Source organism: Chelonus insularis, unplaced genomic scaffold (assembly GCF_013357705.1).
Source record: "Chelonus insularis isolate UGA/USDA-ARS -01 unplaced genomic scaffold, ASM1335770v1 contig_75_pilon, whole genome shotgun sequence".
Taxonomy (NCBI): Eukaryota; Metazoa; Arthropoda; class Insecta; order Hymenoptera; family Braconidae; genus Chelonus; species Chelonus insularis.
Window position 1 is genome coordinate 411,510 of NW_023276737.1, and position 27,870 is coordinate 439,379.

Sequence of the window (27,870 nt, forward strand, 5' to 3'; positions counted from 1 at the left end):
TACCACTGCACCCGGTGCCTTGTACCATTGTGTTTATTTATGGACTTTAATTATATCAAATATGGTGTGGGAGAGAGTTTCGTCTTGTATAATGACCATGTGTAAGTGTGACACATATGAACTACAGTTACCGGTGTCTGAAATACCAAGAGAACTGTATCCCTACTCGTTAACTCTCCCTGCATGTCTGTAACTGACGACTTTGCAAACCATGGACTTGTATAATAAGCAAATATCATCTATTATTATTTCCATTTTTATCATCATCGGACAAAATAGTTACTTCCATAAAAATGGTTCACAGTGATTTCATCCACTCCTACGATAACCGTAAAAGGTAACTCGCGACTTACATGGCTTTATCTCAATGTATATCACTTGATAGTTATACTCCTTATTTTCTCGAGTGAGAGAAGTACCAAGGCTTGGCTCTTTGCCGCTTGCGCGAAGTGCAAATGTCGGCGTTAAATCCGCCCTTTTGTGCAGCGCATTTCCGTATCGGGAGACAATGCACAATGCAAGTAAACCTCACGGCAAATCAGATCATTGAATATTTTTCCAACGAATGCAACAACCGGAAATATTTCATTATAGCTTAAAGTCTGATGAAAAATTCAATTAGTATAATAGGACGGAATTTTTTTGATTAATCTTTTCGCAGTAATGAGACTGAGTGTATTTAGTGATGGTAACGCAACAATTATCCGGATAATAAATAATAGAATAAAGACTTTTTAAGTATTCATTTGCGTATAAAAATCCAAGAAAAATGCACCTGAGACACTACACATAACCCTCTCACACTCCTGACTCAAATCATTGTGAATAATCCAACGGAGGATCCAACAACAGACGTGGAGAGATAAAGAACAAAATACATGCAATGTGCGCGCGTGACCCCACAGCCGGTGAATCTTAGATTGCACTCCGACAAGAGCTGAAGATTTTATTGTTTCGTTGGCACAGACTCCGATTGTTTCTCGAGTCCTTCTATCGTCCAAATGAGGGTTGTGAATTGTTACGGGACGTTCATCGCCTTGGAATATTTTCTCGTCATACGTGGCAAACTTTTTCAACCCTTCTCTCTATGTACCAAAGTACCCTTATTACTCAGCGCTCGTCGTATCACGTTCAATCTAACGTGACGCGTTCATTTGAATGCAGTGTACACATACAGTACGCACATACGCATATATTCCACCCTCAGCAAGTGTCTAGCACTCATTAGTTCGCCTTAGGGGAGACTGAAGAGAGAATGAAGATGAGAAAAAGAGACCCTTCAATTTTTTCGCTCTAGATTCATGGTTTGTTAATTGAAGGTCCGTTTTGTACGGCTTTGACACTGAGGGTCATATTCGCCTTCTCGCGCCCTTCTTGCTGAAAATTCACGAGCTCTCATGGAGAAACGATTAAGTACTTTTTTACTACTATTGCTATCAAACATTCACCTGTTCCGTTAATGAAAATATTTTTTATTTTTTTCCTATAAAACTTAGAAAGTACTATTTTTAATGAACTCATTCATTTAGAATCATTTCCTAAAATTTATCACATCAAATCTATTTTAATTATCGATAATAATAAAATTGTTTTTACTTAACTAAAGAAAAATGATAACTATTTTAGGAATATATTTCAAATTCTATGTAAAAGTTGGTCATACTCTTTACAATAAAACTAAGCAATATTTTAAGTTTATTAGAGCCATAATATAAAAAGGCAATAATTTCAGTGTTTCTCCATTAATCAACTTAAAAAAAAAAAAAATGAAGCCTTGGTTGTAAAATTATGTGAAGTACAATGAAGGCGGAACTTAATTAAACTCTTTTTGTAAATGGTCACGTAGAACTAAGAGATCAAATTTATATGCGAGTGAAGCTCTTTTGTCTTTTGGATTCTGGGAAACGACGTGAAAAATAAATCGTAGGGGCAATTCCACCACTATAAAGACTGGTCATTGAACAAGTGTTAGAGTACCAGCTGTTAATGGTGATTAAGCTACGACTTGGGTCTCGCAGAATTGTTATATGACTCATAGAAGTGTTGAATCAAAAGTCTGTTCTTGATAATTTACCAGACAACATCAGGAAATAGTTCGTTGTATACCAATATTTAGATTCCTCTTTATTTCTATCTGTTCTAGATACTTCAAATTTACACAAATTGAACATGATGGTACTTAAATAGTAATAGACTGTTGATTTTTCCATTTAGTTTTGCCTCGATATTTTCCTACAATTTTGTAAGCAAATGATGATCATCATACTAGAAAAAAAATTAATTTAATTAATATTTGTCGTCGATTTAAAAAATTCTAACAAGTATAGTCTTTCACTTAATAGTAATCTAGATCTTTCAATAATAAAGAAAGTTTACAATAAAACTCATAATAACTTCTTTCGGAGGAGGTAAATACAATTTTATAAAAATAGTTTTGTACTAGAGAATAGTTTTTTAGAATTTTATTGTATGAAATGAATTTTTATTTCATGAGAAAAAACTATTCTACTTATTTAACTGTAATTTTTATTGTTTTTATTGAAGGAATTACTTTTGATAAAATTATTTTCCTCGACGTTGTCATTTTCTTTATTCAAAAAAAAAAAAAAAAACCGGTTGAATAAAAATAAAATAATAATTAAATCTAAAAAAAAAATTGATAAAACAAGACGATATTGAAAAACTGAATGATGAATTTTAATGAATTGATTAATTTTAATAACATTTGAAAAATATGGGTATAAATTTAATTTATATTTCCACAAGAGGAAATGTAAAAGCAGTAGCTGATATTGAAAATAAAAAATTATCTATGTATTGAAAGAAAAAATGAATCAAATAAAAACGGCTCAGAGAAAATTTAGAGTCAAGCGAATATACATATATCCATAGTCATATAACGGAACTGCAATATTCGCAACCATTTACTCGAGCCATTACTCACGTCAACCAATACATAAACTATACCTAGGATCACTGAAAATCGAAAAGGTGAAAAAGAGTGCTATCGTTGGAATATGTAAAGTTAGCAGAAATTCAACTGGCTGCTTAGAAAACGGAATACCACCATCATAAATTTAAGGTCTTGAACAAATATTATTCAAACTTTAAATTACTTTAATTAACATCATAATGTGGAGCATAATTAAATAGTATTATTACGCTGCTTTGTTGACAGAGTCATTCTTACTCAGCAAGTGTATTATAATTTATTTAATAAAAACTTTGAAAGCCATATTATTAAAAAATTAGTATGAAACAATTTTTAACTTGGTCCTTGAAAATATTAGCAGTCAATATCTGTAGCCTTAGCGTTTTAAAACACATCAATGTCAATCAAATATAATTTACTTGCAATAAAATATATCTGGTTCCTTATATTGCACTTGAATTAAGGAATAAATTATGGTGTGTATAAATTGACAGAGTAACCAAATCGAAGCAAAAATAGCATTCGCCTCACGCAAGGCCAGAAAAAACATTCTCTCGCGCAAATGTGCAAAGCAAAGAAGTGTATAAAAAATAAAAATGAAAGAAAATGAGAGTAATAAAGTTGTATGAACAAGCAGTACAAAAAACGAGAAAAGTGCATGCATGCTTTGTCATCAAAGGATTATCTTGCTTTACAATGCTACCAATCCACCTTGTCATGTGTATTGTTTTAATTAGACAAACATTTAAATAACAATCTATCTTTTAGAAAATTTAAAATAACCTCAAGTGGTTTTTTTTAATTTAAAAAACATCTGTTTTAATGATAAAAAGATCAAATTAGGAAATAGACATTAAGAGAGACCAAGGTAAAAAACGATGTTTTTTTGATCCCATGAGAGCAGGGAAGCTGCAAAAGCAATTCACTTGGTTGATCTTTCCTAACATAATAACACTAAAAGATGTTCAAGTGTATGACACATCTTTGGACACATAAACCATAATTTTGTTACGATATTTACAAGCACGGAACCCTTGATGTCACTCGGCTTCACTACGTCAACTGTACATAAAGAAATCTCCCCGCACCTTCACTGAGAGATAACAAGGGTGCAAAAGACGGTTCTCTCAGAAATCGGGGTATGACTGATGTATTTCTTATTTTGTTTGAAAGAGGATGAAAGGATTATTTGGTCGGAACTTTAATTAAACTAATATCCAATGCCTCTCTAATACATAATTGAAAGTAAATTTCTATCTATCTCTTAGAATGATATGTCTATCATTCTAATTTATTTTCTAGAATAGATTTGTTCAATACAAATTATAATTACAGTGATTGAATTAATTTAATTAGAATAATAAAATTCGTTTAAAAATTATTTAAGTAATTGAATGTATTAAGTTATTAAGATTATTATTTACATTTGGATTAGAACAGAAATGTTTTTATTAGAATTAATAAGTTATTTAATAGATATATTTATTTCAATCGATTAATATTAAAAATTCATTAGTAGCACAACAATGAATTCTTATCGTAATAGGAAGATATTGAAAGCATTTGTGGTCGAGTAAATAAAGCGGTTTAAAAGAAAAATTGTTTTACTACTGGAAAAATAAGCTGTCATTGGTATGAAGAATAGGCATCCAATATATCTTCTCTGGAGCTCTGGTATAATACAGTGGAAAATTTTTTTTTTTTTAAAATAACCTTTTAGTCGCTTCGATGAAACGAGAATGGATCCAATCAATGTCCGAGTAATTGATGAAGAACGACCAGATAATTGGTTTATAAAATCCATTTAAAAATGGATTGATCGACTGTAGACATAGCTCGATGACCCAGTTGAGGTTGGCCATTGGCCGCATTTTTTACAGAGTACATCAATTTAGTGTAGACGGTACAATCGAATTCAATTGAGCAACTGAAATATCTACACAATCTAACATCTAACGGCAATCTAAAATTAGACAAGCACAATGATGACAATAATGCCAATACTATTTTCTAGATGTATCTAACTGAATAAACGTTATTTTCAACCGTGATATTTTCAACAATATTTGTTGGTTAGTGAATTAGAAACGTTTTTTATATAAGTCATATTTGGATATAACAAACCGACTTTTAGAGAAACGTGATCTGCTTTCCCGGAAGCTGAATATTTGAAAATATAAATCGACTATGCAAGAACGAGATTGCGTTTTGGATAAATCTAAAGCAGAGAAGTAACCCGATATTCACACGGGGTGTAAATCGATGTAAATTTTCCCATCTTTGCTACTGCAGCTATCCTGCTATTCGCATCCGGTTCTACGCGCGAATGTTCTTCTGTCTGGTTTCTCGTTTTGCAATTATTATTCGTTGGCGATCATCACAATTGCAAAATACCGCTTGTTACTTGCATTTCATACATACAATGATTTTTCTTTCACGACCATATCACATTGTCATTGAACTACAAGTTCCATCTTATTTTTATGAATCTAAATTCATCGATTCATTGAAAAATATTCCCTAGCTCAAGTGGTTGGTAGAACAAAGGATACCTGACAATATTTGCTAATCGTAAAAAACGATTTTCTGAGCTGTTATTTCTCGCTTCGTAGTTCTCTATCACTTAGAATATCGTGTCAAAATGGTCTCGCGTGCCATGCACTCTGTAGGGCATAAATAAACGCTACTTATACTACTATTCCTATGCAAATGTACTCGATAGCTTAACCCATAAGCTAAATAAATTTATGGTACTAATTTTAGAACCATTATTTCAGTATGACTATAATTATCTGCTGCTTTTAACGGTGACTAATCAGGTGGACTATCAATTAGACTTGTATCCGGTGATTAGTTTTCCATTTAAAGTAATACCGTTGTATATCCACTGTTTGCAAACTCGTTGAATTATAACTCGTTAAAAAAATATAAATAGTCATATTTCCTTTTCTTTTTTCTCCACAAATACTATTATTATAAATATAAATTTTGTTGTAATAAGTTTCTCCATCAGAGTTAATTTGAAATCCAAATTTTTCTTTGGTAATCATTTCTTTGTTTTTCCAATAGTTTTTTATACACATATTTTATCTATTAGAGTTAAAAATTATTTTGATCATTTTTCTTTTATTCAGTGTAATGCAGTTATTTACAGATTAATTGAAACTGTTGAAGATCAATTATTTTTGCAAAAGAAATATAAATATCTTTATAAAAAAAATATTATTGGATTCATAAACTTTTTTGTAAAAAATACACGCATACAATTTGACTCAATTATTAAAGTTATATCAGGTGGTGACAATTAATATTAGAAAAGGTGATCTGGCCAGGAGTAATAAAGGCAGGCTAGTTTTTCCAGGTCTAGACTGGATAATGAATATATTGAAAGGTGGCGAGTAATCCTGGGTTTCCATTTCGTATAATTTTAGAAATCGCCGGATTTAATCTTAATTGGCTATAACTTAGACCCCATCGCACTATTAATTCGACTATGTTTTAATCCTCTTTTTCTCTCTTCCCTTCACACTCCTCCTTTTGCTTCTGAATTATACATCATTTCTCCTTCGTTGGTTCTCTTCTTTTTTTGCATTCTCTCACGTTGCAAACGAAATTCTCAGTGGATATTTAACGCGAGGTAGCTTTCGTTGAAAATGGGCTTAATTTACCGAGGCTGAATTATGATTAAACTGTTTGTATGTGTAGGGGTCAAAGGTAGCAGGTAGTTTTACAGCCTTTATGCCCTGCAGCTACACCTATAGCTCCTAATAAAATTACGTAGAACTCGGTAAATCGGAAGCATTTGCGAAACTATAGTTGTTTAAATTAAATGGATTGCATTCCAGCCTTGCAAATACCTGTTTCATTGTTTCAAATTCATTCAAGTTTCGCAGGATCATTGCTCTACTACGCATTCACTATATTTCCATAGTTTGCGCTCTCGTTTTTCAACTATATCATAAATTAATGTTTTGCATTCTTCAACCAATGTTTACAGTATTCAATGAAAAATTTTGTTTGACAATTATATTGATATTTTTTATTGTTTTAACAGTAAATGAATTTAATCACTCATTCATTTGTACTGGTATTTATACCAATAATACATCAATTGTTATTGATTAAATAATTTCCAATATGTCTATTTTTCATAATTGATTCGCTATTTATTTATATAACCCATTGTAAAAAAAGTGAAAAAAACTTTTTTTTTAATTGTAAAATATTACCTTTAAACATAACGAGGAACATTGGTAGGAGAATATAAATGATAACAATAGATTATTCATTTAAAAGAATATTTGAGCTCACAAATAATTTCTGGACGATGAAAATCTGATTATTTTTCACTATGATGAAGTCATTGAAAAATGCCCCTAAATTAAAACTTTATTCAACTTTCATATTAGCATTTCCATTATTCAAAAAGCAAACATCAAATTACTTGAACTTTTTACAACCCTCCACTCCTCACGTTTGTGAACTTATTAAAATTAGGACTAGACAATCAATACAATAATATATCAACCTTTTCAATAACTGATCCAATGTTTTTGAAAACAGGGAAAACTTTTATATCCCTTGAGCCAAAGTTTATCGTAGTTTCCACCCTTAGAATCTAATTCTTCCGGTCACGTATTTGACAGTAACTACCAACAAATATCGCGAATTATTAATTCCCCCATGTATTCAAACACCGCCGCACTTACAATCTATATCTACATGTGTGTCGACTGCATGTCACATGAATCCATCGTACACCCGCACTTAGTTTCCCCCTTTAGCATTAATATAAACATCGGCTATGTAACTATCTGTATACGTATGTATTCACACACATGCTTAATATGTGTGTCCTCATGAAATACACTGGCTATACATTAGTTCAACTGGTACAGGGATGACTACCCTCATATTATCCATGAGAAACTCATGAAAAAGAGACAAGTATTCCAAGTCGATAATTTTGCTATAGGTTCTTTTCACTTGGGCAAACCGAAACAATTTTCATATTCATGCTCGATTAGAGCAGTGTAAAGAAGAATTATTACTTTTATCAGTTATCAGGTTTAATTAGAGTGAGTTTTCAAGTAGAATGGATCGATAGGCTAGTTATTATAGACAAAATGATGTGATAAAATCCTTTAATAAAAGTAGTTTTATTGATTTTGTTAATAATAAATAAATAGATAATTTAAATGGAGATGGAATAAAAGTGCAATAATTAAACAAAATTAAAACTTTAGTAATATTTTTATTAATAAAAAATAAAAACAGAATGAAAATGTTTTATAAAAATGAAACTATTTAAAAACAAATCTTAATTTAAAATATTTCCCATAAGCATTGAGCTAATTGGTTATTTAATCTCCATTTAAGTTAAATGATAAAAAATTGAAAACTTAAAATAAATGGAGCAGAAGAGAGCACAAAGCCATAGAAAGAAGTTATTCTCTTCAGGTAATGTAATCACAAGATTACACAATTCAGAGGAAGTATGGAATTGGAGCAAGCAGATTAGGACCATTTTATCATAACGTTGTTTGTCCTAAGTACCAGAAAAAAGTATAATGTTCTACAATGTGAAGCTCTCTGTGTACACAATAGTAATGTGTGATGTTGACCTCGTGTGTTAACAATCTACGATGATTTAGAAAAGTAGATACTCGGGAGCTTACGCTAAGATGGTGAATAATTTTCGCCATTAAGTAAATTCGAGCAAGTCAAATCTGCAATTTAATCCGGCAAAGTCAATGGAGCTGTGGTTACGTATAGTCGTGGAACAGAGACAGATATTCAAATGCCCTCCAAGCGCTGGCATTACTGGTTTAGCTCTTGGTTGTTCACTACTTGTGGTACGCTGTTGCACCGTGTACTCTATTCCCTGATGCAAACGTATAGAGTACTGTTGACGCTAATCGGTAGTAGTCACGTATTTGCGTGAACGAGTTCGGCATTCGAAATAATGCTGACGAGAGTGATCTAAAATTTGTCTTGTTTTTTTTTTCGTATGAACAATAAAATTCAGCCCACACGCCCATTTCATAATCAGTCAGTATGTATATTCACAGATAGAGACATACAAATATTTTACAATATATATACTTATATCTTGGGGAAATAGGCTAAGAGTACTCCCAAATTATATTCCACCAACTTGTAGAGGCTTTTGGCGTCTTTTATGCATTACAATCTTAAGCAAACTCTTTACCCTAGTTCTCTTTAAGTTAGACATCCAACCAAGTAAATATTCCCTCTACAAATTTGTATGACAAGTATTTCTATTTTCTAAACTACGAAAAAAAACAAATTTTACAGCCACGTGTTTTCCTAGTAATGAGGGTCACGCACCTGTCGTTTCTTAGGTCTATTGATAGAATTTAACCTATAAATCAAACACTCTGGTTACTTCTTTTGATTTTATTGGATAAAATCTAACATCTCTCTTTGGTGCAAAATTTTTTATGGTTTCTTGAGATTCAATAAATTTTAAGTATTAAAATCTTTTTAATAAATACTTTGGATAATATATTTTTTGAATTTATAAATAATAAAAACAAATTGGTCTTTAATTATATTCAGTAATCTTTTTGAAGAAGTTTTTCAATCATTATTATTCATATTTACATCGAAATACAAAATAATTTTATTCAGTCAGAGGTATGACATTAGATATCTAATTTCATTGCACTTGAACACAATACATACATTTTTGTGTCATTATGTTACGACTCCAAACTCACCTGATTCTAAGAGCTCTCTTTAATCTTCAAAAACAGCATGAATGATTAAGTGACAATACATTTTTTCCTATGGAGCCAAGATACCAAAGAGCCAACTGGACAAATAAAATTGTCAGTCATGCGCTCTAATTTTTGTAGTATTAGTTACAATTTCCTGGTTCAATAAAAGACTTTTTTCATCAAAGAGCTAGAAGTAACTTCCTAAGACCATAACTGAGAACAATTGTCAGCACATGACTAAACCATTACTGTTCACGCTTAACTGATCGATCCGGCGAGACCGATTCCATCAGACTTCCTACTACTAGATACACAATGAAGCATTGCCCACTAAAGTCTATCAAATCGCAATCATCATCCACAATACAACAATAGCAGAGGTCTAGCGATTGCACCGAACAATCCATACCCCGGTCATGACCCAGTGTGCATCAACACTCCTCTCTCGCTTGCACTGTGGCAGCCGATTTCCCGAGTCTGCTTCCTCAATACATACAGACAAAACGGTCACGTGTCGCCCGTTCGTCATGACTGGCGCGTGTCTCGAATGCAGAAATCGTGTTGGAGATCCAACGTCCGGATGAATCCTATTCGCGGCGTGACTTATACGATGCGAATCTCCAAAGTAATCTATCGCATCTGTCAGATGCATCGTATATACATCCAAAACACCAAATCTAAGATTCTAGTCATCTGGAAACTCTATTATTTACCCAGTTTATAACAAATAGTTTCACTCGGACTTTTTTTGAAATGATGATTTAATTACTTTCAGAGCTTTGGAATTTATTTTTTATACATTTTTTAAATTTATGAATAAATTTAGTCAATCAATATTTCTTTATTTAATAAACAAATAAAATAACAGATAATGCAAAACTGATGAAAAAATTATTCACATTCGAGATAAAAATATAGATTTAATTCAAAAGCTTCACTACCCACTTTGTTGAATATTTGAATTTATTTTTATTTTATTTATTGAATTATTATTGAATTGTTTAAAAATACTATTTAAACAACTCACAATCTAAATAAATAATATTTGCTTTGAAAATTAAAAATCTTTTCTAATAACATCACATTCACATAATATAATATATTGACAAAAAAGTTCATTAATATTAAAAAATCTCTTTCTTACTCTAAAATACTATTAAATGGAGTAAATTCATTTCCTGTAATACGATTAAAGCTATATGAGTTTATTCTTTGGTAGAAGCACAAACATTTTTCATCGTGAGGCTTTCTGTTAGTTAATTAAAACTGATGGAAAGACAAAGTACGAAAAATGTCAAAAGACTTTTAGTTGATTATTTTTTCAACTTCATAGAAAGCCATTTTCAATTTGTAAGGTGAAAAAGGGTAATAGAAAATATATCGTGAGATGTAAAGTCGTCATATCCATTGTTCTTCATATTTTTTTTTTATCTTGAAATGAATAAATTGTGTGATTACCCATACATATATATGTACTTACATAGCATACAAGTCTCTCTATCCATGCACAATATCGATTTCCTCAAATAACTGGGCAAACATAATTGGCACTAGCTCCCATCAAATACAATAGAATATCTACACAACTCTCTGTTCTAGAACAATCAGCGATCTTTGCTTCGGTCACTTCTCCAATACCTCATCATCTCTTTGAGTCCAAATTGTGTTTTATTTTTATTTACTATGTCTATTCAATAATTGTGTTATTGGATTATCGGAGAAAAACGTAAACAATTCTTTACACTCATGCTCATTAATGTTTATTAAGACATATGAAGAAAAAACTTGATTATAATTAATAAGTGCCTATAGTTGAAGTTTACGGAGCTATATTTTTTTAATAAAAATGTTCATTTTATTTATTATATTACTAGTTTTATTGAAAATAATTGAGAATATTTTGATTAATTAACTTTTAGAACAAAAATTATTGCGTTGAATTCAACTATGAATATAATATATTAATTCTTTTATTTATAAAATTTTATCCCATATGAACTGAAACAAAATAATAAAAAAAATAATATATCGGTTATATGGATGTACATATTTCCAATAATTATTTTTGGCTGATAATAATCTAATTTTATTTCCATGAACTTTTACTAAATGTTTTGAAATTTCTTAATTTATTCTCTCATTAATTCAGTTTTTTTTTACTTAGTACTATTGAAATATAATTAATAATTACGGCCAATTTTTTTTTATTCCGAAAGAAATTTTTTTATTATTAAAAAATGTTCTTCAAAATTGAATTAGTTCTTAGCTTGAATTGTTTTTTTTTTTTTTTCTTAAAATAAAAAATTTTTTGAAATCCCTGAAAAACATAAAATACGACAAATAGTAATAGAAACTCAGCAACATACAAACATTCAATGAAATAAACCTGAAAAAGCGATAAAGCTATAAGATCCTGGCGAGAAATTCTACAATTTTTGTGAGATGGCGTCAGGTTCTACCAACGCATTTTGTAAATGTTTCGAAATCGTTCGTGATAAATGGTAATGGTATACGTCAGGACGTCGGCACTAGCGATAAACGCAAATTCAAGGCGAATCTAAGCCAAACGAAGCCAAAGGCGAATCCAACTTGGTCACGAGTATGTATATATGTACACTGAATGAATGTGTACATTCAAAATATACGTGCATTGAAAGCCCTCACCCTCAACTGCGGAGGGTAGAAATGAAATAGCATGTAAGAAAGAGAAGAGGATGAGAGAAGGAGCAAGGGCAAAGAAGGGGCTAAACCTTTGGTCCTCCTTCTTTTAGAATTGCAGTGAGAAATGGTGTTACAATCGATTTACGTCGAAATCGTACGACCAGCACTCGATACCCATCTCCGCTTTTCAAATCCAACTCCTTTATATCCCTCTAAAACTTGAGATTACTCTGCTTTGTCCTCCAGAAAGCTCGATAGATCTTATCCAAGACTTGAAAATGATAAAGACAATAAATGGAAACTAAAACAACATTCTCTAGCTGTAAATGAAACAATCGATTGTAGGAAAGTGTGTACGTAAACTTATTAAAGCTGACTAATTGCTTCTCTGGTAGACATGAACTCAAGACAGTGATAAGCTGCTAGCCAGTTCATCTAATATAAATTATATTTAGACTCTGACCAGATAAATTTTGAAGCAATCACAAAAGCTTTCAGCTTTGCCTTACAATTATTCAAACCTAAAATTTATTCCATATTAGTCAAAGTTGATAATCAAGAAGTCAAAAGTTTCAAATTTCCTTTTTGATAATTCTTTATTATTTTTAGCTTTTCGTGAAATATATGTATGAATTATTCTCCAATATTCAAAGTATTTAAAAAATATTTACCAATGCTATTATCATAACTAATTGATTTGTTGTCGTACTTACAGTGCTGAGAGATGAATTCCGAGCACAGCCTCAGGATACTAGAGTTGCAGCTGGAGAAACTGCTTTACTAGAGTGTGGACCACCTCGAGGTCATCCGGAGCCAACATTACAATGGAAAAAAAATGGCCATGTAATAGACTTAGAAGGAACTAAACGGTAAGCCCTTTTTTCAGTTTTGACTCTTTATAGTAAAATATATTCCTCTATTACCTTAAACTGCGCAAAGACTATTATTTATATTTATTAATATAAGGATAATTTCTATTATGATGATTTATGAGAGAGAGATTATCCACAAGAGATTTCCGACTCGAGAAAACCACTTTTCTTGTTCGAGTCATTAAAATTTTTTCCTTGTAATGAATTTCAAAAATTATTAAGAGGTATATAGTAATTGAAATATAGTGGAGGACACTAAAATTCTTGTAAGTACCTATGATGTAGAGAGAGTTGGGTACGGGTGAAAGCACTTGAGCTGCCTGAATAATTCTCGACGATTAATTTCTCTCTCGTTCTTACACCGCGATGGAATTCAGGCTCTTGTTGTGGTAAAGATACTTGCACAAGAGTTAGCTGAGGCCAATAAGAGGTAAGACTGGAGCTTCGAGAAGCTACGGCCAATGGTAATAATCCGAAGACACAAGGGCCCGTAATCTACTGCACATTTGCATGAGAATGGCGCTAAAGGATGTCCTCCATAATTCTTGCTGCGTTATCTCCAGTTCACCCATCGCGCCAGAAGACGAACTCGTTATTTAGATTCTACTTCTGGTGTGGATGATACACAAAACTTTACACTCTATCTTTTTCCATCTCTCAATTTTCCATTAATTTTCAATTGTGTCAATCTTCGATGTCGAATAAGTATTTTCTGCTATCTTATCATTTTTAATAATTACCTAGTTTTTGCATTTTAAAAGTAACTAAGTAATTTTTATAACATTGCTAATTAATTCTGGAACAATCAGAATTTCTTCCAAGTGGTGCTGTAATATCTAACCGAATAAAACGACAGCAATTGACCTAAAAAGGCAAAAAACTGGACGATTCACAAAATTTTTTTTTTTCTATTTTTCTCACAACTATCTTGTTAATGACGTTGATGCTCAAACTTGAACTGATGTTATAAATTAGAGTAACTGATAGAAATTGAATCCGGCAACGTTAATGCTGCGCAACGACCACAGTTGGCCCGAGGGACCTTCAATAGCTTGCATGCCGTCAGTGGAATTAATTGATACTATAAATTAGAGGACACAATCGAGGATCCATCGATTTTACGGCGGTGTCGAGGCGTGGGATACCGGCTATCTGGATCAGAGAGAACGCGGCATTCCATGAGTTTGAACTGGGCTTAATTGCAATCTGCTTGGATATAGCTTAGTATTGGCAAAGAGACTTCCTAGCAACCAGGGACATTCAAACACTCGTCAGAACACAATATTGAAGCTTTACGTTTGTTGTAAATTAACAATAATTGTACTAATTTTGATTGTTACAGAATTACATTAGTTGATGGTGGAAACCTCATGATTTCTGATGTCAGACAAACAGACCAAGGAAAATATCAATGTGTTGCTCATAATTTGGTTGGTGATAAAGAATCTGCTGTTGCCATTCTTACTGTTCAAGGTAAATTTCAATAAATTATTTTTATTTTTAATGAAATGTTCAACAAAATATTTTACATCCAACATTTATTCTTCTGATTATTTTTAGTAAAGCCATATTTTATTGCAACACCGGAAAACCAGACAGTTTTAGTGGATCAAACAGCTGAATTTGCTTGTCGAGTTGGTGGTGATCCTCCACCCGAAATTCTTTGGAGACGACATGACGGAAAAATGCCCATCGGTCGTGGACATATTTTAGATGATAAAAGTCTTAGAATTGAACGAGTAACTCCTCAAGATGCAGGAACTTATATTTGTGATGCAGAAAATGGTGTTGGAGCGATATCAGCAAGTGCAACACTTGTTGTTCAATGTAAGTAAAACAATTAATATTCAGACATATTCTAACATTCAATATAAAGATAAATATTTAAATTAAAATAATTAACATTATTCAAACATTTTGCTAAAAGTAAGTTTAACAATGAATTAAGTCAATTACGAACAAGCGTTAATATATTTCCTAACATTTGTGAGCTTTTGTTTTTTTAAATGTCCTTTTATTATCATTTCTCGAGTTTCAAAAGTAGTTCAATTAAAATCTGCAACAAAATTCTGCTAAATTCTCTCATCTTTGTCTTGATAAGACGGACAATGGAAAAAGTGATTTAATTAGAGTCTGCTGAGTAGACATTTAGAATTTCCTTTTGTCTTGCTTTTTCAGCTCGACCAGTTTTTACAAACTTTCCAAAGGATGAGACTGTAGGTGCTGGCTCAGACGTATCCTTTGCATGTTCAGCCCATGGTACACCGAAACCGTCAATATTCTGGACCAGAGAGGGATCACAAGAGCTCATGTTTCCGGGTAATGTGTACCAAGGACGGTACACAATCAATGAGGATGGTAGTTTACATATTAAAGAAGTAGTTAAAAAAGATGAGGGACATTATGTGTGTAGCGCAATAAGTCAAGCAGGCGCTAGTACAGCAACGGTTTTTCTACAGGTACAGTAAAGCAATTTTATGATCGATCTGGATCAAATACTGATAAACTAGTAATTCAAAAATAGAAATTTCTCATAAATTTTTTTACATTACAGGTGACTCCTGTAGAAGAAGTACCTCCACCAATAATTGAATTGGGGCCAGCAAATCAAACACTTCCTGTGAAGAGCATCGCTTACTTACCCTGCCGTGCAGTTGGCACACCTACTCCAAGAGTGCAATGGCACAAGGATGGTGCCCTAGTTTCTCTGGGCAATCGAATTACCATGTCTAGCAATGGTACGTTGATTATCAACGATCTCCAAGCAATTGATGGTGGGTTATACACTTGTATTGCATCTTCTGACTCTGGAAATACATCCTGGTCGGCTACACTAACTGTTAGTGTTTCAACAACTCTTCATAAAACACCTGATATATCAGCTTTGCCGCAAAACCCTAGTAAGCCTCGAATAGTCAATATTACAAGTACTTCAGTAACACTAACGTGGAGTCCGGGTTATGAAGGCAAGAGCAAAATTATTGGTTATAATATCGAGTACTTCAGCAGTAATTTGAATACTGGATGGGTCGTTGCAGCCACTGGGGTCACTGAAGATATATACACTATTACGGATTTGAAACCTGATACCAAATACGTGTTCCTCGTTCGTGCGGAAAATAGCCACGGGCTCTCACTCCCAGGACCACTGTCCGACGTCGCTCATACTGCAAGCCAGAATCAGTATTCAGTGCCCCAAATCGAGTTAATCCGGGCCAGAGATCGACTTAATAGTGAGATACTCCACCTGCGAGAAGTACAGCCTTTGAGCAGTACAAGCGTCAAGATTATGTGGGATATCCTTGGGGCTGCGGATTTAGTTGAAGGTCTTTACATTAGATACAGAGAAATTTCGGACAAACCAGAATATCAAATGGTTACTGTACTTAATGCTGGGGCTACTAGTTATGTATTAACAAACCTTAAAAAATATACACTATACGAATTTTTTCTCGTCCCCTTCTACAAAACGATAGAAGGTCGACCGAGTAATGTCAAATTAGCAACTACTTTAGAAGACATCCCCTCTGGATCCCCCCAGAACGTTCATGTTGGAATGATAAACATGACTTCAGCATTTGTACGATGGGAACCACCACCAAAACATGAGCAAAATGGAGAATTGATTGGTTACAAGATTCAAATCAAGAGTAATAGCAGCAACAAGGTTCTTGGTCAAATGTCTCTCAATGCATCAACAACTTCAGTTATCATAAACAGTTTAACTACTGGAGGATTATATACAGCTCGTGTTGCGGGTTTAACTCGAGTAGGCATTGGACCATTTTCCAGTCCAACTTTGTTAAATATGGATCCGGGACAACTGACACAACTGCCACCGAGAACCGACCCGAGTCATGGAGGCATATCCGTAGTAACTGAGACATGGTTCTTAGTATTAATAATCACGATGGTCTTTACAGTAGTTGCTGGACTTGTGGGTGTGCTCTATGTCCGACGACGACAAGCTATGAGTAAACAACTTGGACATCTCAGTGTTCCAGTTGGAACTGCTAATGACATTTGTCAATTAAATAAAGATACCTTGTGGTTAGAACGAGGATGGCGACCAACAAATACACTACAAAGTTCTAATGATAAAGACTGTGAAACTAAATTACTGAACAATCAACAGATGATTGCACCCGGAATTATAAGCATGACTGGATCTGAATATGCTGAGGTGAATTTAACAACATTTCATAATGCCAGAAAACAATTACAAGCACCTCCAGAGCCATACGCTACAACTACACTATGTGTAGGAAATAGAAGTCCTGATTCCGTTGAAGGAAGCGGCCAAAAATCTAATTCCAGTGATTCTTGTATGAAACCTGACTATTCAAACTTAGATTCAAATCAAGATCATAACCAATCAACCTTATCACCTAGTAGTGACAATGCGAGTAGTGTATATACTGATGAAAATGTTGACGTGCAAAGAAGACCTCAGTATAGAATGCAATCTAGTGAGAATCAACAGAATCAAACTAGTGGAATGCCTAATTGGTGCGATATGCTTCCACCACCGCCAGAGCATCCACCTCCAACAGGAACGTCACTATCTACAAGAATGCAACAGCAAATTGCAGCTTTCAGTCCTCATCTAGGCAAACGAAACGTCCAGAATGATTTAGATGGAATCAATTCGTCGAATTCACAGAGTCCACCAACTCCGCCATTAAGAGTAGGAAATAATTTCTCGTCCTCTCCAACACCTTGGAATAGCATGCCTGCGCAACATGATGGAAATCATGGACATCATCAACAAGGGAGATATACAACTCTACCACCTCAAACTAATCCACCTCCTGTGCCATCTTTCCCTCAAGGTTTTAATCATTATGATTATAAAAATCCAGAAAATGAATACGAAAGCGGTTCCGTGATTTACGGACACCAAAATGGCTTAGTTAATGATTATCGATCTCATGATTCAGGATATAGCCGTCCAAATCATCCAAATTCGCACTTAGAACGAAGTTCTGTAAATGACGAAGTTTATCGTCACAATGATGATATGTTCAGAAATGATAGTCTCTATCAACCTGAAAATGAGGAATGGGATAGAAAATCCTGTGATTCAAATACTCATTCAGAGCTTTGTTGTTCTTGCTCAGAATCGAGCTGCCTCTATGCTGATACAATGGAATATAATAATCAATTTGGTAGTTGTGGTCACAACAATAGGAATAGTTCGAGGAATAGAAACAACAGAAGTCCTCGTAGAAAGAACAATCGTACGGCTTCACCAACTTACAGCAGTGACAGTAACTACTCGTGTATTCCTCAACGACAATGTGGTCCTGTCAATTCTCAAGAAAGACTTAGGCACACTCGTAGCAAAGGTAAATTTTAATAAACTTTTTGGACAGTAAATTAATCAAGAAATACTTTAGAATATTCTTAACTAAGTGGCAATTTTTTTACAGATAAAGTGCCAAGTTTTTCAAGAACTGGTGGTTATACACAACATAACTCTTCAGCTTCAAATACGATGAGTAGTACGGGGAGTCAAAGGTACAATAAACTCAATAGTCTGTTTAATCCAAATGGTCCGACTGAAACCACACGACTGAGTGATCACCGTGAGAGTTAAGTATTCTCTAAAGTTGTCGACGACGTCGTCGTGGTAGAAAACTCAAACAAAGTGGGTCACAAATCTTGCCAAGAAGAGAACATATACCCACTATTGTAATAAAGTTGTTGTTGGCCTGCTGTGAATCAGAGTACTATTGAAATTGATTTCTATTTAACAATGTAGAACATTACTGACTATATCATTTTCATGCGTACTCTGAACTAATTCTAAGAAATTATAATTAGACTGCTCTTAATCTATCCTAAGATAATCGCTGCCAATGTAAACAATATTTCGGATAATAAATTTTAACGCAAAAATGCTTTACAAATGTCATTGATTTAGCCATTAGTACTGGCAAAAATAAGACATTATCATTGAAAAATCGAGAATTGAGAAGAAAAATGTGGCATTTATTTTCAATAGACTGTAAATTCTTCATCATCATAAAAAATAATCAACAATTATTTTCGATATAACGTTCCTAAGTGTTAAGGAAAATAATCATTAAAAAAATAGTCGCAATGACGCGAAATAATTGACCGTGTATCTCTTCCAGGAAAAAATACCTATTTGATATTATGCTAACGATTAATAATATAAAAGCGAAGTAAAGTGTGTAATCATATCAGATGATTTTTGTATAGATTGTACAAAGTTAATTGATGAAATTAGTCACTAGTATTTAATTTACATTCTATATAATTTACGCTATACTGGTTAAAAAATAGGAGACTGTCCTATAAATCGTACTTCGTTTAAATATTTTATTAATCAATAATTCAGAACATGTTAGTATGTTGTTTATATAGCAGTTAAATGTTGATATCGTTCATCTGTGTTTTAGATGCTTCCAACAAATTAAAGTAACTTTTTTAATCAGTTGTAATTTTTTTATATAGAACCTAATTATTCCCATCGTCTTCAATTAAGTTCTAAAATTGTTCTTTGTTAATCATTTAAATAGTATAATGAACGATCTTAATTAAGACAATAGTTCTCTAGTAACTAAAATCATTTCTTCACTCTAAAAAGTTGCCTATTATCTCTTAACTGTAGATATATCTTTGTGAATACAGGTATAATATATAATACACTAGGATTATATCAATTCGCATTCAGAGCGTTTTAATATTTGTAAAATTTTATGGTAAAAGTGAGAGTAAATTAGATAAGAAATTAGATAACTTTGATGCCATGTAATCGCTCAACTTTAGAATAGTTAGTTGATATGTTGTTAGAAGATACATTGTATAAAAGTCATCTAATTTATAATATAAGTTAGGTAATGGTAAAAAAAATTCCAGATTTTTTAATTTTTTCAATTATTATTTGTTTTTTATATTTCTAAAATTTATTTTTTTCTAAAAAATGCATTTAACAGATCAATAAACGTACTTATATTATTTAAAATATAAAAATTCGATATCTTGTGTGTGTATGTCTTATGAAGAGTCCATCCAATTCGAATAAAATTAACATAAAGTAACAGACGGAAAATGTAATTTAACTTACTGAATTACTGCAAATACTGGTTTAAACTCTTTAGGGTCTATATCTTAAAATAATTGCTGAAAATTCATCGTTCATCATTAATATATAATAATTCACGAATGATGCGAATAAATTTTCAGGCCAAAAATAATAATAACTATTATAATAATTTTAAAATTCTCGAACCATTCTGTCACTGCAAGGGATAAATATATATCGTATTATTTTTATAATTTAACATCTCATTAAAGGTAACAGAATAGTTCTCATAATAATGTAAAATATCAAGTATACTAAAAAAATTTTGACCGAAGGGTTTTGTGAAACGAAACCTCTAAGATGAATGTATAGACCGAAAAAATACACAATAAATCACAAGAAGTAATAAAGAAGCTTTGACAAATATAAGTGCTGCAAAAACGATCTAAATTTTGAGCAAACAATAATTATGAACCTTATTCATTGTTTTTCTACCAAACACAGGATATAGTTGTAATAAAAAAAACCTAGGCTTGGCGACTAGAAAGCTTAGAGTCACATTATTCATATCAGTATAAGAATCTACGGAGGCATTTATAGAATATAATTAAAAAAATTAGAAAAAAATTACAGAAATAGATTCCTGTACGGTGATTAACCAATGAATATGGGGGTGTTTGAAATACCTTATAAAGCTCAAAACAGCAGATTGAAGTTGACAAATGTTATTTCTTACAATCTTTCCCTTTGAAACTTGTAAATATCACGTAAGAATAATGGTACATGAATGTTTTATATAGGTAATAATTTATTTATTATAAAAGAGGAAAATGCGATTGAGTCACGATCAGGTCAACTAAAATGTAACTTATTGTAATACCATAAATAACACAAACACACATATACATGACTGTAGATAATTTATAACAATCGCTATATATAAAAATATATATATATATATATATATATATATATATATATATATTTCATATTATACTAATAATGATTAATAAAAACAAATGTTAAAAATGAAAAATTAGATTTTATTTAATTCACCTTCTTAAATGATTTCAGTATTAATATTTCAAAGTTTTCTAAAAATTATTTTTGCTTGAAAACTTACGTTACTACTTATTACTTACAAGATTCGCAGATAGAAAGGTAATAGGCAGATAAGAGAGACTACCATAAAAGCTCAACCCTGGGTTTGAAATCTTGACAAAGTTTCGGTTAACAGGTATGCATTTACCCATATGATATAGAAGTTCGGCTAACACGTGTAAAAGGTCTGTTTGTAAGCGCCCATTTATTTTGAGCCTTTATGTTCGTCTATCCTCTCTGGGAATCGGTATCATTCCCATCAACAGACTTGTGTAATGCAAAGCTACTGATGAAAGCAAAAAAATGAAAAATAATAATTATCAAGCACTTTAGTAAGTAATCGAGGAACCAAGTTGATAATCTTCGGATAAATGATAATCTAACTTCCATATTATTAACAGTTAATATAGAAAACTATATTATTAATATTCTATCCTTACGTGAAGACTACTTTAGTGATTGAGCTTGACTTCACGGAGGAATATTCTCCGTCAGTGCATAATTTTGCCCATTTAAGATCTTTTTCTTATCTACTCCACATAATCTAAGCTGATAATAATAATTTAATCTAAAGCTTGACTTTATTATTAGCATTGCACTTAAAACTGAAGTAAATACAATAATTTCTCTTGAATTTTCTAAAAAAGTTATATACACTTTAGAGAAGTACTTTTGACCTATTTACAAATGTTAGTACTTTTTTTTATTAAAAATAGTTATAAATTATTGATAAGAATGTGATTCGTAAAAATCTTTTTAGAGATATAACCATTATTTTAAATCTTTAACATTACGTAGCACTTTAATAATGTCTAGAGCACTAAGAATGACAAAATCAATGAGTTATTTTCTAAATCATAAATTAGAGTATAACATTAAACATGAACTTGCAGGGAGAATCTTCCATCAACTTACGTAGAAGGCTTCCATGATTTAGAAGCTGTGAAAGCAATGAAATACAATACATTAGGAAAAACTGGATTACTTGTTAGTGAATTATCTTACGGAGGGGGGCCTCTTGGCTTTCATTATGGGTAAGTTTATTCTGTTCTATAGGATAAAGATAAAATCATCATGATTTTTCAACGATTATTACAGTTTATACGATGAAAATGAAGCTATCGAAGCCATTAAGCAAGCTCTTCGATGTGGCATCAATTATATAGATACTGCACCCTGGTATGGTCAAGGTCGTTCAGAAACAGTTATTGGAAAGGTATCAGTGCAAATAATAACTTTTTTGATGAAATAATTCTAATCAACTAATTTCCAAAGGCGCTGAAAGACATTCCACGACAAGCTTATTATTTAGCTACTAAAGTTGGACGATATGAATTAAATTATGAAAAAATGTTTGATTTTTCTGTCGATAAAACACGAAAAAGCTTTAAAAACAGTCTAGAACGTCTTCAAGTAGACTACGTCGATGTCATTCAGGTAAAGTTCATTAGCACTGCTGAGTATGATAGTTAGATTTATTACAGAGTTAATTAAACATTATTTTCTCTTGATAGGTTCATGATATAGAATTTGCACCTTCATTAAACATTATTATCACACAAACTCTTCCGGAGCTATCAAGAATAGTGGCTCAAGGAAAAGCAAAATTTATAGGAATCACTGGATATCCGATTTCTACACTTAAAGAATGCATTCAAAAGAGCAATATCAATATTTCTTGTGTATTAACGTACTCGAGATTTACTTTGATAGATAATACTCTACATGAATATTTGCCATTTTTCAAGGTGAAATTATTGAAATTAACTTTCTATATTTTCTTAGATCTATCATTATTAAATATTAAGTTTATTTCAATAATGTCTTTATAGAAACTAAATATTGGAGTAATAAATGGTGCTGCTTTAGCAATGGGACTATTTACCAATCAAGGTCCACCTGAGTGGCATCCTGCTGATGATGAAGTCAAAAATGTATGTCAAAATGCAGTAAAGTACTGTAATGATCGCAATGTGGATATTGCTCGACTTGCTATTTGGTACTCTATTCAGTTTGGAAATGTGGACACACATCTTATAGGAATACAGGATTTAAAGCAGTTAAAAACAAACATTAGCCTAATTATAGATGGAATTACAACAGAAGAAAAAGAAAATCTAAGTGAGATTCAAGAAAAGTAAGAAAAACAAGATATTTGAATAATTGAAATAATAAATAACAATTATGAGTCTTATATACTCATTTTTACGTTTATGATTTTAAATATTTATTAATTAATTTTAGATATTTAAAAACTATCAAAGGATCTCATTGGGAAACCAAAGAAATTATGGCTTACCAGGCACAAATTGAGAATACAAGTAAATAAAAAACTATATAAGAGTCTTTTTTTATATAAATTAATATTTTCTCGTGTAAAAATGCACTGGACAATCATAGAATATTAAGCAATTTGTAAATAATGTGAAATTTATTTTATGAATAAATATATTTATCCAAAAATTGAGATTCTTCAATTCGTTAAGGATAGTCTAAACTTAGATACAAAAATATTCTCAGAAGTTAATTTCTAATATAACAGTCAAATGCAAAAAATGCAGTGATTATTGAATTAAAAATATTTATGTTTAAAACTATTTATAAAGTAATTATGCTCTGGTTTTATCTGGTATGTTAATTCATATTGGAGAACATTAACTACTGGTCCTATAATTGGTTTGTGATACATTTGTTTAAGCTCAAAACCTTTCTTAAAACATAACTCACGACAACCATCTGTGTATTCTGAAAATACAAGATCTGCACAACTGTATCCTTGGTCAATAGCAAATTGCACTGCAGTATTTAAAAGAGTTGATCCTATGCCTTTACGTCGATAACTGTTTCGAACGCAAAGTCTTTTAATCCAAGCTCCTTTTTCAACCCTATGACTTTTTACTAATCCAATAGATCCTACTATTTTTTTAGCTTTGGAAGATACATCAACGTGTGACTCACGGAATTGTTGCTCATTCATTATCATATAGCGGACATCCTTAGGACTTTGAGTCATCCAATAAGGCTCAAAAGCTTCAGCCACCCAGAAACATGAAAATGCATTTGCCATATAAAATCTGCAGAAAAAATTTTTGAAAGGTTTTTATTATAATAATAGAAAAAGGATAATTTGCTACCTACCTAGATATGTTGTGAATTTCTTGATTAACTTCGTTGGCTATTATAGTAAAGCCTAAATAGGTCATAATGTAGGTAACTATAATAATAAACGGAATTACGAGAAAGCAAATTGTGAATGGCATGCCAAAGAAAATAAACATAATTGCAGCACACAAAACCATCAATTCAAAGGTTAACTCTTTAAACAGATTAGAAATAAACACTGTATGTCTAGAGGACATTATACTTTCAGTAATTAATTCACTACAGCTCAATTCATCTCCAGGCCTGTATGCCCTTATTACGATTATGTAACACATGCTTACTAATTATGTAAATTTTTGTTAAATAATACAATAGAATTCACAACGCGGTGCATTTTCGTTCATAACTACCTGTTGGAATGTAATCAAAGAATACTGTCTTACCTAGAAGTCCAGAAGTGGCTTTTTCGTGTCGCCACGAATTTTTTGTTGATATTCTGGCCACATGATGTGTGTAGTGTACAATTTTTTAGTTTGTACTCTGGCACACAGATGGCTCTACACTGACAGAAATATTTTCCGGTGGCGAATTATAGAATTTACTTGTCCCCAGTATAAAAGTGATAGGTAAAAAAGTTTCGGAAGGCAGGTAAAGAAAGTACCTGGAATCAGTAAAACTTCGTTTTGAAATGATTAAAAAAAAATACTGAGTCTAAATACAGAATATACCACACCTTAGTAGACTACAAGCGGTTGAAGAAGTAATAAGTATACAAGTTTTATGAAAATAAAGTACTTGTATTTAAATAGTCCCAGATGGACTTTTGTCAGCAATTTGTACACAAATTGACACCAAACTCGTCCAAAAGTTGTCTACAAATATGCTGCCATCTATTGATACAAATTGTCACCAATTGTAGGTAAGTATTGATGTCAAAATGATGACTTCAATTTGTAAACAAATTGTCACCAACTTTTCGATTCAATTTGTATAAAAATTGTAGGTATATTGTCTACAAATTTATGCTCAAGTTTGTTTATTTTTTGTTTTAAATTTGTATGAATTATTTATCGAAAATTTATTTATTAAATTAATTACTGGTATATGATTGGGAAATGATTTACAATACACATTAATTACGTTTATAGATTGATATTTTTATTCATCATCATTTTAAATAGGCATTAAAACATAAAAGATAGAATATTATCCAACTATATATGATAAACAATTGATTAATATAGATTGTCATTACTTAATTGTTCATAACAGCTTCAATGAATTTAAAATTATGAATGATTATTTCTTCTATTATATATCTCTCGTTCGTGCTCTCTTTGAAGATTCCGCCTGCCCGTATTTGAATTGGCCGTGCTGTTGTTTTTTTCTTTCTGGCGTAAGTTCTCCTTTAATGATCGTAATTTTGCCATCATAGCTGCCTTAAATTTATCCATTGTTGGGGCCTCAAAATTTTGATTATCTAATAAAACATCTAAAGCAAATATTACAATTTAGATTTCTCTCGACTTTTAAGTATGAAAATAAATTTATTCAAAAGTTCCGTACCGTATATACACGTAGCTAATCGTGAAGAATATAGCGGAGTAGACTCTTTGTCTCCAGTCCACGTTATCTCCTTAATAAAGGAACCTTGCAGACTTACATTCATCATAAAGGAAATTGAGTCCTCCATACTGAACCCACCAAGTTGTGTAAAATACGAAACCTGTGCATAAAAGACCTCATTTTAGTTTATTTCTTAAAATTGTATTTTGATTTAAGAACAAAGAAAAACAGTATCAATGAATTTTTGTAAGACTTACCACATTATTATACTCAGTATTAGCAATAGTCTCAAATTCTTTAAATTTTTCTAATGACGTAATCGGGATACAGTCGGGTTTCGTAGTGACTGGACGATTTACATTTCCGCGACGCTGAATTAAAGATTCCTCGATCTTCACCAAGCGAGATTTAATTTCACTTAGATCTTCTTGTATTTCCAATTCAGTTTTTTCTTGTTTCTTCATCTGCCGGTATATTATTCTGCACATAGTAAAAAAAAATAATTTATTAAATCGTTAATATTATGTACTTACAAACAAAATTTAACAGAGAACATATTTCATACGTACGTTAACATATTTTGGATGCAGACTATTGGATTATCATTATCTTCCTCATCTTCCTCATGACTTTCTAATCGATTTCCACCTGGGGAATCATTATCACTCAATCCGTTCTCTTCATTATTGTTTGCATTTTCTTGGCTGCGAATATCATCGCAGGAATTGTCACCGTTGCGTATATCAGTGCTGACATTTTCCTGCCTGCGAAGATCATTAAAATTTTCTCGCCGTCGTAGATCGTTCTTGGAAATTTCCTGATTGCGTGTATTGTTGTTGGCATTTTCCCGCCTACGAAAAGCATTGCTGACACTTTTCTGCATGTCGGCATTATTATCACTCAGCTCATCATCGTCGGTGGAGTAGTGACTTGAACATGGTGAATCATCATGTTGGAGTCTAGGACGCTTTGATGGTCTGTTGTTTTCGTTTTTCGATGTGGACGAAATAGGTTGAGATAATTTTCTTCTAATCCCATCAGAAGAATTTTGTAACTTCAATTGGATAGCTTGAAACGTATTATCATCATCTAATGGCGAACGTGGTCTTCGTTTGGTATTTGAATTCTGAAATGAAGCACATAGTGAAGAAATTAATTCACACATTTCAAGAAACTTCTTCAATTGTTAACAGTATCTCTATATCATATTCGTTTCATTAATATACATACATTACATAAAATATCATAGAATGATGTGAATAATGTAATTGATCAATAATAGTTACCAGTATAAAAAAATAGCCATGATCCAACGCCTTTTAATATAAATTAGAGTTTTATTCGTTCTTGCAACTTATTGTAGAAGTTCTGCCACTACATATGATTCAGGTAATAATACATTTTCATTATTATTACTCTCGTTGAAGTCTTCCCAAAGAGGCATTCTAAATCCTTTACTCCGAATTCTAGATATAGGTATTAAATGCAATCCTTCTTCGAAATCACAGCATTTGAAAATGCCAAAATTATATGAAGAAAGGCCAGTATCATAAAAAGATTCTATTGTTTTGAACAATTTAGCTACTAAATAGATTTGATTATCTTTAATAATAATATTTTCGATCGTACAAATTTCGTCATCTTTTAAAATACAAGTATTATTTTTTTGATCTAATGAAAAATATAGTTTTTTATACGTCACAGATCTATATTGTTCAACATTAAATTGTGCTGCTGTGAGTAATGGGCCATTGTTATGTGGATAAAGAACAGTCGGTTGCTCCGAATTTTTTAATTTCCTTGATTTAATACATTTTGAACTTTCTGTCAATCTTCTGT

General features: G+C 31.9%; 3 protein-coding genes across 4 annotated transcripts in view; 2 read left to right on the top strand and 1 right to left on the bottom strand.

Moving 5' to 3' along the window:
- LOC118071132 (roundabout homolog 2-like) overlaps nucleotides 1-21,191 on the top strand; it is a 175,920-nt gene extending 154,729 nt beyond the window's left edge. Inside the window, exons 3-8 of the mRNA XM_035090109.1 lie at nucleotides 13,052-13,205; nucleotides 14,551-14,681; nucleotides 14,769-15,035; nucleotides 15,387-15,667; nucleotides 15,763-18,556; nucleotides 18,641-21,191. Coding sequence (XP_034946000.1) covers nucleotides 13,052-13,205; nucleotides 14,551-14,681; nucleotides 14,769-15,035; nucleotides 15,387-15,667; nucleotides 15,763-18,556; nucleotides 18,641-18,807 — 3,794 coding nt within the window. The 3' untranslated portion in view covers nucleotides 18,808-21,191. The remainder of the gene's footprint in view (nucleotides 1-13,051; nucleotides 13,206-14,550; nucleotides 14,682-14,768; nucleotides 15,036-15,386; nucleotides 15,668-15,762; nucleotides 18,557-18,640) is intronic.
- Nucleotides 21,192-21,832: 641 nt separating this feature from the next.
- On the top strand, nucleotides 21,833-23,809 carry LOC118071166 (L-galactose dehydrogenase-like). The gene is made up of 7 exons (XM_035090154.1): nucleotides 21,833-22,052; nucleotides 22,257-22,397; nucleotides 22,462-22,579; nucleotides 22,639-22,800; nucleotides 22,878-23,111; nucleotides 23,196-23,500; nucleotides 23,608-23,809. Coding segments are annotated over exons 1-7 (1,047 nt in total). The 5' UTR covers nucleotides 21,833-22,050; the 3' UTR covers nucleotides 23,693-23,809.
- On the bottom strand, nucleotides 23,745-25,140 carry LOC118071167 (uncharacterized). 2 transcript variants are annotated; one of them, XM_035090157.1, is made up of 3 exons: nucleotides 24,909-25,140; nucleotides 24,502-24,577; nucleotides 23,745-24,437 (listed from the first exon to the last, which is right to left on the bottom strand). In XM_035090157.1, the coding sequence occupies exons 2-3, from the start codon at nucleotides 24,564-24,566 to the stop codon at nucleotides 23,936-23,938; spliced, it is 567 nt and encodes a 188-aa protein (XP_034946048.1). In that variant the 5' UTR covers nucleotides 24,567-24,577; nucleotides 24,909-25,140; the 3' UTR covers nucleotides 23,745-23,935. The 2 variants fall into 2 exon arrangements, with proteins under 2 accessions (XP_034946048.1, XP_034946046.1); XM_035090155.1 differs by lacking the exon at nucleotides 24,909-25,140 and having other exon boundaries at nucleotides 23,747-24,437; nucleotides 24,502-24,896.
- Between the last annotated feature and the right edge of the window lie 2,730 nt (nucleotides 25,141-27,870).